Raw genomic sequence first — 12,548 nt, forward strand, 5'->3', positions numbered from 1 at the left:
ACCGGTGGTTTTAATTTTAAATCACACTGTTTCCGCTGTGTCTAGATTCAGTCCGTGCTGTCCTCCCCCACATGGAGCCGGTACTCTGTGTTCGGTGACATCCAGAATTCTCAAATTTGACGAGCTTGTAGAATTTAAAATGGCTCAATTTATGTTCAAGGTATCTAAAAAGTTGTTACCTGAGCACATACAGAGCACGTTTTCTGAAAGAGAAGGGGGGTATAACTTAAGGGGTCACTCAAACTTCAAGATCCGCAATTTTAGAACAACAAGAAAAAGCTTCTGTATTTCAATTAAAGGTGTAAAGTTATGGAATAGGTTACATGAAGATTTAAAACAAAGCAATAGTTTAACTCAATTCAAAAGAAAGTACAAAGAGGTAATTTTCAATAGATACACACATGGGGACAGAAAGCAATAAGGTGTGTATTGAAGATAACAACTTGGTGTCAGGGTTTAGAAAGATAAACCAGCATAAAATGGGAAAATGTATAGGTAAATATTAGTAACTGTTACTTCTGACTGCCACTTTGATTTTGATTTTTTTTAATGACAGTAGGACTCTAAAGTCTCAAGTGTTTAGGGGTAGGAGTTTATAAGTTCTCACTTCTTCCTACCCCATTTTGAGCATGATATGTTAACTGAAACTAAAAATCTGTATTTTCTCTTCTTTCTTATGCACTTCTTGTTACTGTGCACTATTTTATTTTTATATTTGTATCATGTTCGAATAAATTTCAAATTTCAAAAATTTCAAATTTCTCCCTCCCATTAACAGAAGAGATGCATCATTTTAATTTGATTCAGAGCCATTCGATTACCTGTGTCGAGGCAGAATTCTCTGACATTTTTTGGAAAATGTTTGATCATGCTCAGATCATCTTGGCACTGATTTAAATCCTGGTGCTGAGTGGTTATTGCTTAGAGATTGAAAAAGATCTTTAAACCACGTCTGATTTCATCAGTAAATGAAAAATCTTTAGCTATTCTGCTGCTTCTTTAAACTTGACTGATGTAGGAACAAAAATATTGACATTAGTTCTCCTTTTTTCTGTAGATTTTTGTGAAAAAATATGTAGTGAACTTTAAAAATCCAAGCATTTAGTACAGCGTGCTTACAAGCCATGTATTGGACACGGAGGACTTTGTGGAAAAAAAGCTGATCACAAGATGGAACGAGTTTAATACAGGGTAATCCAGCAAAAATGGGAAGCTTTAAAAGACCTGAGGCAGAGGATGAGCCTCACCTTCCCCCAGGACAACAGCTCTACATGCACAGCCAAAGCTGCAGTGGAGCGGTGTAGAGCTATGGTCCAGTTAAAGTATAGACCTAAAACTTTCCTCTAGCTTTAAAAAAAAAATAAAATCTTTGTGTTGGTCTTTCACGAAGATTCCCTATAAAATCAAAGTAATTTTGTACAACTAAGGGGTGTGAATACATTTGCAGTCCTTTAATATTTTTTCATACCACGACAAATGCAAACAGTGCTCAGGCGTCGAATAGTTTGAATTGAAATAAATATAAACAAGCATTAAAGCTGAAGTATTTCCGGTAAAAACTGGGCTAAACAATAGAGTTCTATGCAGCGATATGGCAGATCGTAGGGATTGATATATTTAAAGACCCACCAATGGAAATAGATATCGCATCCCGATGAGCTGTGTGTTTTCTTCAGTGCTCCAGCACCTGTGCGGGAGGCTTCCACAGGCGAGTGGTGGTCTGCCAGGACGCCGATGGGCGGAGCAACAGCTACTGCGACGAAAGGGTCAAACCTGCCGAGTCCAAGAGCTGCGACTCCGGGCCCTGCCCTCTGTGGAACTACGGGGTCTGGGGAGAGGTGGGACAATATTCAGGGTCACGGTCTTTCCTTGTACCTGACCTTTTTTTTTTTTAAATTAGGAATGTATGTTTTATTTGCATCGAAAGGCACACAAAGACTTCTGACTCTGTGTTGTGTGCATGCATGACAAGATCAATGAGCACGTTCTAGATTCATGCAACAGGTAGTTTTAGAAGCCAAATGAAGGAGCGTTGGAGGCGGGGTTAGATGCAAAACCTTGATCTGTGATTCTTCAACTCAATGCAATCTGAATTCATATAAAGATTATTGCAGTTTTTATATTTGTCCCCATTAAACATCAAAAGTGCTTGCAAACTGAAAGAAGATGGTCAAATGCAGACTCGTCATAAAACCCCAGGATCTGAGGCAGTAAATTGGATCTTTTCTCACTCTGTTGTTTGGAAGAGATGCAAGCAAAAAACAAAAAACACTCAATCAGTTTCAACCCGTCTAGCTGAGTCTCTTAAAAAATGTTTGATACACATGACAATGTATTTTAACACCAATAAGATGATTGCCAATGAGCTACCCTCTGAAAACTTTTCCAACAGCAAAGAATCAAATGACAGATAAGACATCTACCTGGTATGGTCTGAAACCAAATGTGTCAAACTCAGAGTCTCTGGCCCAAATCCAGCCCGCTATACAGTTTTATAACTTCACTTTATAAAAAAGAACCTTCAAGATTATTGTTGTGTTATTTTATCAATCAGATCAGTTTGATTCTGCCTATTGTCAAATTAAATTGGTGTGAAAAGATGGCCAATATTTAATTTTAAGAAGAACTAATCAAGTGCAGAGTCAAGGTGTTTATTATCAGGTTGTAAATGAGTTTTATCACTATATTCTGCCACATCTGACCTTTTGAGGACATTCGGGACCTTGATGTGGCCCAAAATGAAAATGAGTTTGACACCGCTGGTCTAAGGCGTGTGCCAGATTTTCCTCCGTATTTTAAAGACAGCCATTAATCTAGGCTGTAGAAGGAGAGCCTAGATGAATGGGAGAAAAGTAAAGCTGGCCTACCACGTCTACATTCACAACTAGCCAGAACAGCGTCAGAAGTTTGATACCTTTGCCCCACTGTTTCCCTCAGTGCACCCAGACTTGTGGCGGAGGGAGGAAGACTCGCCTAGTGGTCTGTCAACGGCCCAGCGGGCAGAGACTCAACGACTACAACTGTGACGTCCTGGACAAGCCGCCTGATGTGGAGCAGTGCAACCTCCAGTCCTGCCCAGGCGCCGCGACCTGGCATCGCCGACCGTGGAAGCCGGTACGATAGTACTAATTTCCCTTCAACATTTACTTTCCTCGATAGGGGTGCATCACTGTGAAAAGAGATTGTGTGTTATGATATGGCTCCAGGCGGGACACTGTAGGAGTTCCTGAAGTAAATGCTGGGTATCGAGCTTCACTGTTTACTAGCCAACTTCAGCCCACCCAGATGGGCCCCTCAGTGGCATGGTGCTGATTAGAATGCAAAAAAAAACAAACAAAAAAAACATGCAGCAACAATGCTGCTCCACCTAGAGCGTCATTAAAAACACATGGAAACCATTTGGACTCTAGGCTTCAAATTAAAACCTGTAAATCAGGACAGTGCTGTCCAACAGTGCCTTAGATTTATGGAGGGAAGTATTTATTTCATATATTAGGCGTGTCTTCACCCTGTATCAGCAGTACACAAGTGTATTTTTGTGTATAAGAGTTAATATTGAAACACAATGTGCCTCTCAATGTGTTTTGTGTATGCATCATTGTACAGTTTGATTTTATTTTTCAAGTAGCTGGTTTTTGTAAGAGAATATTTAATATTTTACTGGTGCTCCTGGTCAGACCTCTCCTATCCCGCAATGTTCTCAAATACAGTTTGTACAGAGGAACATAGTTTTCATTCCTGTTTTTGATCGTGTTTGTAATCGATGGTTCATTCATACAAAATTTACTTTCCTCGAAGGCATTCTCAGTCTTCAGACCTAAATCGTTTAGAAAACAAGTTGGGTGAGTTGAAGAGAGCAAAAGAGAGAACTAGGACTCCGGACGATCTGGAGAAATTGTGCAGAGACAAGAGTTCAAAGGTTACACCTTCTCTGTTTGCTTCAACCTTCTGAAATGAGTAGCAGAATACTAAGAGGTGATATAAAAAGAAGAAGGTATTAGTATTAAAATCAAGTACATAAATAAAGTTAAAAAAAAGATACAAAAGTGAATAAATGAGTAACTGAATAAATATGCTAAAATTAAAAGTAATTTTTTTCAGAGTGAAATTATGCTGCTCCAGTAAAAAAAAAAAAACAAAAAAAAAACTTACTTTAAAGCTGCAGTAGAGAACTTTAAAGAAAAAAAAAAACGCATTTACATATTTGTTAAAACTGTCACTATGTCCTGAGAGTAGAATGAGACAGATGATGTGTTCTTTAGCGGTGTCGATCATGATGGTGTACGAGCTGCTGCTCATACCCTCCATCCACACAAAAGCCATTCAAGCCCAAGATCGCCAATTTGTAGCAGTTGTGCTAATAATAGCATAGAAACTACCTAATGCTACAAGAAAGCGATCTATCCCCCACCATCGGTGGTCATGTTCTCAAATTGTTAAGAGTCTCTCAAAACGCTGTACTGCAGCTTTAGGGTTTATTACACATATGGCTCCATATTGTAATTTCTCCATCCCACCAAGTAAAAACCAGGATCTTCCTAAAATAAGTCAACTTTTGCCTTGGATCTCAGTCAATCATGTCGGCTTGGCACTTTAGAACCAACACTTGCATCACTTTTGCAAATGAGTGAAGTTTGACACGTGCAACATTAACAGGTTCTGTGTACTTCTTTAAATAGAATAGTGAAATGTTCTGGGTATTGTTAAGTATTATCAGGTTTCAAGTTTCTAAAACTATTTATTTCATGAGATGGGGTGCACACAAGCATTGGCACACAGATGCTTTTCCGGTCTTCCGTTGTTGTTTTTTTTTTTTTCTGCGTATGGCCAGTTTCTTTGTTTTCTTCTGAAGGATTTTTGTTCTAAAATAAACATTTATAAATATGTACGTATTTATTTCCTTACAACAGATTATTAATTGTTGCAGCTGTAATATTTTTTCCAGTTCAGTCTGAGCACTTGAATAAAGTTACTTTCCACTTTTACAACATCAGTTTGTTGATGCTGGCTCACATCTCCGGTCTTAACTTTTATTTGCTCTTACTCGGGTGACAACGAAGGCGTTACAACTTTATAAACATATGTTGTTCTGATTAACACGTGCATGCATTCGTCATGAATGGCAACAATGAATGGCATAATTCTTAGCTTTTGCTATTTAATTGGAAATTAAATAGTTTTTCGGAGTATAATAACTTGAACAGCATAGAATGTCAAGGTTTTATTTTTTTGTTGTTGTTAAAAACGAGGGCTGGGTATATCTCTGTGTTGTCCTGTGATGGATTAGTCACCTGTCCAGCCTCATGACTGCTTGAATCACCAAGCTTTGTAGCGGTCTTAAAAGGGACTAAGTAGTTCAGGAATAACTCTGTGGCCACAGCGACCCAAACCTGGAACGCTTATATTGTTTGCAGTGGTTCAAATTTTACACCAACGTGGATAGAAGAGAGAAGATAGGAAAAATTGGCACCCTTTTTCCTGAAAAATAAGGCAGCTTCCCCCATGGACAAGCTAAATATTTTTTTATAAGAAACATTTATGGTCAAATACTTAGCAGTTTTGTCAACAAGACACTAAGACGGTACCAACTATCGAGCACAATGGTGGTAAGTAAAACAATTACCTCCAAAGTTTTGAACTTCACCTCAGCTTAAAGGTTATACAAATAGGTGAGAATATAAATAAATTATTATACATATATATATAAAAAAGAAAACACAGATTTTGTATGTTGTTGTGACATGGAACCTTAAAAAAGTACATTGTTAAAAGCTAAAAAAAATAACATCACATTCACATCGATTAACAGTGTATGAAAACTGCCAGTAAGACAGAGCCGATGCTTTTAGTGGGTTGTTAAAAACAAAACAAAACAACAAAAAAATCACGAGGAGCATTCAAATATTCAGATTTGACGCTGAGAAATGATGTGGCGCTGGTTGTCATGGTAACATGAGACTTCGCTGTTAGAACCTCTCCTGACTACTCTCAGTCTGAAACTGTGCAGCTGAGTGGGGATGTTCACTTACGGAGGCGACCTCTGAACTAAGCTCAAACTCAAACAAATGAAGCTGTGATCATGTTTTCCAAATAAATGCTCAAGTTTAATTTACAGTCCTACAAATGAACAACCTTCTGTTGGCAGTCAGTCATTTTATTTTATCTGAGATTATCTCACCAGAGATCTGGGATCATTTCTGTAGAGGATACCTAGGTCGTTCTACTCTGACCGTGTATGCATGCGGATGTGTGTGTGTGTGCGGGCGTGTGTGTGTGCGTGTGTGTGTGCGCGTGTGTGTGCGTGTGTGTGTGTGTGTTAGTGAGTATGTTCATTAAAACCGAGCCATGGTGCTATGGTGGTTTCACTCCCACAGCCTTTTTTTTTTTTTTTTTTTTCTTTTATATTTTGTGGTCCAAAAACAAAATGAATCAAGTCTACGTTATTATTATTATAATAACAATTCTTTTTATTATTTTGTATTGTTTTGGTTCATTGTTGTTGTTTTTTTGTTTGTTTGTTTTTGTTTTGCTATTTATTTAATTCACATGCAAAATACTTAGGTTATGTTGAGCATTTGTATGTAAAAAATATTAGAGACGTAACTGTAACATTTGTGTTGTTCCTTAACATTATCCCTATAAGCGAAATAAAATCTGCTTTGGAAAATACTTTTTTTTTTTTTTTTTAACTAAATTCTCTGATCTCTAAAAGAACCTCAGTGAGCACATAAAACTTGGCAATACAAGACAATGGAAACAAGACACAACACACCACAGAACGTCAAATCCTTAAATATGTAGTTTATTGTTTTGGCAGGATAAACATTTTTATGACATGCAACTGGATTCAGCACTTGGATGAGCTTTTTGATGGGGTGCATACAAAAGATTTTTTTTGTAATTAAGAGACTTTTTTACTGGTCATTTAAAGTACATCTAGTGAATCAGATCCTGCTGTGTAAAAGGAAGCAATTTTATTGTAGTGATGCACCAATCAATCAGTCAGCGATTCAAATCAGCCTTTCTCGGCCCTGATCAGTCATTGGCAGATCACATTGTGAAAATTCAGATTTGGTTTTATGCTATTCATTGAACGCCTCATATTTGGAAATCTGAGGCAAAGTCAATGTATAAACATATTATCCAACATTATGCACTACGATGCACTTTTAAGAGTTTAATAGAAGTCAGACAAAGATTAGGAGCACATGACTTTGGATACATTCAGATAATATTATAATGTCTCCTCTTTTCTGTCATATTTAAACTCAATATAAAGAACAAACTTCTATTGTTTCACATGTTACAGAGTAATCCGTTAAAATCCAAATCATCTGGTCACAGCACAAAGCAAGCCAGGCGTTGGCCTGGAAACTCCTGATTGGCGCATCTCCCTTTGTCTTCATTTAATGGGTTTCACCATTTAGTTTTACAGTTTCCCTAGAGAAAGCAGACCAAGGCAAACATTGGCGCTGGGTGGCACATCTGCTTACCATTGCCGTAATAGAGGTCTCAGTGATGTATTTGGCTCCACACTGCAGAAGTTCACTTTATTTAATGTAGTAATAATCGAGTTTAATTCATTTTGGAAAGGGTTGCACAGCTGATAAAACCCACTAATCACAGAAAGCAGACACTGGGATTGAAGAGGTAACATTGAATAATAATCAAATCATAATCAGCCCCTTTAGTTATCGCAGCAAAATTCAAATTCCCCATAAAACATCAAGGAATGACCAATTATTGCAAGATACTAATACAGATAGCTTTTATTACAACATAAGATACATTTTCAGTAAATAAACTCGTTTTGCTCAATAAATTAATTTTAGTTATTTGTACAGACAAACAAAACAAAAACTAAAGAAGAATGTGGGCTTTGAGTTTTTGAGAAAAAGGCCAAATATGGTAAACTAATATTTCTTATTAAGGTGTGTTGCACCGATCTTGAAATATGAAAATCAGCCAGATCGTTTCATTTTTTTAAAATCATATTGTAATAGTTATTTATCATACATGTTGTTATTGTGAATGTCCTTATTCCTAGTTATCCCTAAATGTCAAATTCTCCCTCTCTCATTCTCTCTCTCTCTCTCTCTTTCTCTAAATTTCCATATATTAGCAAAAATGTGTCAAGAGATCATAACTGTATGGGAATGATGAGAAGACACCAAGGAATAATCAGATTTATTGCAGACTTTTCGCCAAAAAACAAACACATTTTTAATTAATTTGTCAGAGTTTTGGTTATAAAATATATACTAATGCTATTTACCTTAAGAAAAGCCATCTCTACTGAAAATCTGGTTCATTGTACTGATATTGACAGGCACCACTTTAGTTATTTATTCCTTCTTTATAAGCAAAAACACTTCCTGTAATATATTTGCTTTCCATGGGGCGGAGGCGTGGCAGCAGAGCATCTGCAAGCTAATCACAGCACTTCAAATCAAAACCACATGTACGCATTGACATTCCTCGCTCCAGCCTAAGAGCAATGAGCATGAACACTCCTCAAACCTGTCACCTCGGGGTCAGTTGTTTGTGACATCATGGGTCTGGCGTTTCCTGTCAGTCGAGCTTGAGCAACCAAATTAGTAGATGAAAGGTTCTCCCTGGTCCTCACAAGCACAAGGTTCTCGTCACAGCCTTCACTTGAATATGCATTGGGAGATGATATTACGCTGTGGCCCCTTTGGGCGAAAGGAAAGTGGTGGTTTGGCCAAAAGATTACTGCATACCTTGACAAACCTTGGAGGCAGAAAACCAGGTCAGCATTTCCCAATTCTGCATGTTTCCACACAGACAGAGGTTAAAAACTGAAAAACTGAGGACAGCGTTACCAATTGAAGTCTTGCTCTCGCTCATTCTCTTGCAGTCTGAATGAATTACGGGCTTGTCTCGACACATTATATGAAGTAGCGTTTTTTTGGGAACAAAAGAAGAAGCTTCTGACGTCTCTGTATGTAAGCAGAATACCAGATCTAAAGATTCAAGGTATCTGCACATCAGGCTGATTTAGGTCAGGACTGGAAGTAAAAGTTAAGGACACTAGGCAGAAAAAAAACATACATACGCACCTTTTATAAATTCACACAAAATAGAGATTTCAATGCACAGTATTTGTTTAGGTTTCTCTAATTTTTTCCAACAAATAATATCCTAAATACCGTGTTTCATCATTTGTGATGAAACATTGTAGTACCATCATTATGCTTTGGGGTCGTTTTTGATAATTAGGCCAAAGAAAACTGGTCAGACTTGATGGAAAGATTAAAGAAAATACAGGCCAACACTAGTAAGAAACATATTAGAGATGCATAAAAATTCTGTGTAAGGCTGATATGCAACCTCTCATAACAAAGAGAGCGTGCATATCTAAATCAAATACATAAGCTGGAATGACCCAGTCAAAGTCCACATGTAAATCAAAATGGAAAATCTCCAGCGAGACTTGGAATGCAAGCTCTCCATCTGATCTGACTGAGCTTGAGCTATCTTGCAAAAAACTATGGTTAAAAAAACAAAACAAACAAAACCCTCCCAAAACATCTGTCTGTTACCGTGCAGCTGTAAATTCAGCAAAAGATGATTTTTAAAAAGTATTGGTTTAGGATGGCTTACCACTCTTTAATTTTTTTTTATTTGCAAAAGACTTTGAAAGCACTGTGTGAGACACTGCAGATTTTATCAATAGCTCCATGTGTTAACGGTCAATCCCTGAACATACCACTAGGAGAAATAAAGGAGACGAAGAGAGGAGCCTTTATCGTACGGAGGAGTAAATGTTTTTTTTCGAGGGTGATCAGGAACAGATGCAGTGAGACGAAAGGAGAAGAGACGGGGTACCAAAGTCTGGAAGCGTTTAGTTTGGGGTATCCCAGGTCTACTGAATGACAGAGGGCATGGCCTTGCCCTGACACAGGCAGAAAGCATCTGCTTTGCTCCAACCCTATTGGAATGTAATTTTAAGCCAAGTGGAATTATTTGCTTATATCTGCATTGTACTTGTGCAATTGTGCCTAAAATACTGAGTCCCCCCTCTAAATCAATTAAGATTGTCCAGTCCCTTCTATTGCTGCATGTGTATAATCCAGCATCTTGTGTAAGAATGGGTCATTCTCAAGCACCCAACTAATCAAAATGAGCTAGGTAGGATGGTACATGGACAATAACTCCATTTGTAAAAGTTCTACACTACCACTTAGTGATAAGGTCAGTAAAGAAGCGACACCACTGACTAACATTCACATTGTGCAGAAGCCAAGAGCTGTTCAGATTATCTCCAGAATGGTGGGTACTAAACACATGGACTGGGTTTCCATGGTTGAGACTTTCAAATTAAAGCCTTGTAACGCCATGTGCCACTATGAAGTGGTATGAACCATGGAACAACTCTCGAGCAATAGACATTTTCTCTGGACTGACTAGCAAAGTCTGGCTGCCTGATAATCCAGTGAATGAATCTGAATGTGGTGAAGAACAGCACTCGCCCAACTGCACTGTCAAGTGTGAACGATGATGGAAGAATTATTATGGTGAGGGGTTGTTTTTATTTTAAGAATTTTGAGCTTGACCCATATTCTAGAAGAACTTCTAACGATGCAGTATAGCAGATATTTTCGACCATTTAATACTCACTGTTATGTGGGGACAGTTTGGGATGGTCCCTTCCCGTTTCTACGGGACGGCACACTGGTGTGACGCAATCTGGAGTGGATGAGTTGGACTGACAGAACACCTTAGGAACGAATTAGGGCACAGACTGCAAGTAAACTGACTACCGCTGAAGCTGTTATATCTACAAATACTGGATCATCACGTATGTAAGACTACAGGCTTGGTTTTGATGGGGCCTCATGCTCTTTGGACCTTTCAACACCATCAAGCTGATGGAGTAAAATGAGATGCAGCTGATATTCTTCCTAATGGGTTAGACAAAGATAGATTGAGTGTTGAACTTCCTGTCAGCAAACATGGATGTAATAATCCTAAAACTGACAATGTGTAAGATCTTCTGTAGATGTCAGCATGTTTTCCATCAGAGGTTTAACTATATTTGCGCCACACTGTTTGACTTTTATGTGCTGTGTTGTCCATGTCAGTCAGCTACCTCTCAGTTCCTGCTTGTACGTTGTCGACATCATCAGACCACTGGTTCAAGGACGTGTCAAACATTGCGTCATTCAATGTGTTCAGATTCTTTTAATAGACTAAAAATACATTTAATGAGGTACTATTTGTCAAATCACTGACCTATGTGGGTTTTTTTCTCATCTCACAGAGGCTAAAACGAGACAAAGAATACAATTATTAAGCAGACATTGTGGAATAATGAGTGCAGGTTTTAAGGCAGAAACAAAAGCGTAAAGAGCTGGATTATTACAAAAAAAACAAAAAAAAAAAACAAAGGGAAACAATGTGATTTGATGACTGTTAAGATTTGTACTTGAAATTCAAGGTCAAGATCCTTTTCTTGCTAGAGCTCTTCAGACATCCTCATTCAAAGCTGCAGATGGCTGGCTGCCATGTAGATTAGAAATGCAGCCATGCAACATTGAGCTGGAAGAGGGAAATACTTGAAAACACTGTCAGAGATTTACTCGAAAATCTTACACCTGGTCTTCACTGTGGATTTTTTGTTAGCTTCAACATGCAGCATACGTACATTTTGTTATATCCTTGGTTAATCAATATTTTTGCAACTATATTTTACGTTGTGTTTGTTTGCAAAAAGTTAAACATGTCTAGGCATATGAATATATAAGATTGTCTCACGATAACGGTGATATCTTTAAATAAAAAATACCAGATATATCACAGTTTTCACACCAAGATTTGAAACAAACTGGTTTTTTTTAACAAACTTTGTTTTTTCTATTATTGAAAAAAATACAAATACCTCTACTGCTACTAAAAATATTTGCCTTTTTTAAGTAACGTTTTGGTGTAACATATTTTTCAATTTGAAACAAATTGCCGTTTTGAAATGCTCATTGTGGATAATAAATATCTTTATGCTGCTTTGTGTTTTGTACAGTAGAGTGTAAGAGGCACACATGTACAACCAGAGAAAAAACTAGTCATGCACATTTCTTGGGCATCTCATTGAAATCACTTCTGCATTACTTTTGAACTATACCTTTTTTATACGATTGCCTAAACCTGGCTTTTACTTTTCCCTTTACTTACCTCTTTTCAGAGAAGAAGATAGGAAAAAAAAATGTTGTTCTGTCTATTTGTAGCTGGCAGATTTGTACTTACAGGCACCAGAATAGGCTGTTTAGCATCAACCCGTCTGAAGTTTTCTGTACTTATAGTTAGCAGTCTGCTAAAGAGAAGAAACAGAGAGTCATTATTTCATGTCATCATCTGCATTCATAATTAGAAGAACGACTTTGCACATCACAGCTATGTGACAGATAGCATGACGTTACGCCGGGTTGTTTTTCTGCAGAACAGAACTGATCCGCGGCTCTTGAAATTCCTCTGCTCCCACCGCCGTCAGTGACGGCATGTGTCGTTTGGACTCCGGTCCTTCAAAAACC

The 12,548-nt window shown here is 37.8% G+C and overlaps 1 protein-coding gene across 3 annotated transcripts in view; it reads left to right on the forward strand.

Moving 5' to 3' along the window:
• Positions 1-12,548, forward strand: part of LOC122835252 (A disintegrin and metalloproteinase with thrombospondin motifs 20) — a 92,678-nt gene that overhangs the window by 65,451 nt on the left and 14,679 nt on the right. For all 3 annotated transcript variants that reach the window (XM_044124135.1, XM_044124136.1, XM_044124137.1), the window contains 2 exons: positions 1,677-1,838; positions 2,938-3,114. In XM_044124135.1, the coding sequence (XP_043980070.1) occupies positions 1,677-1,838; positions 2,938-3,114 (339 nt within the window). The remainder of the gene's footprint in view (positions 1-1,676; positions 1,839-2,937; positions 3,115-12,548) is intronic.

This window comes from Gambusia affinis, linkage group LG08, assembly GCF_019740435.1.
Source record: "Gambusia affinis linkage group LG08, SWU_Gaff_1.0, whole genome shotgun sequence".
NCBI lineage: Eukaryota > Metazoa > Chordata > Actinopteri > Cyprinodontiformes > Poeciliidae > Gambusia > Gambusia affinis.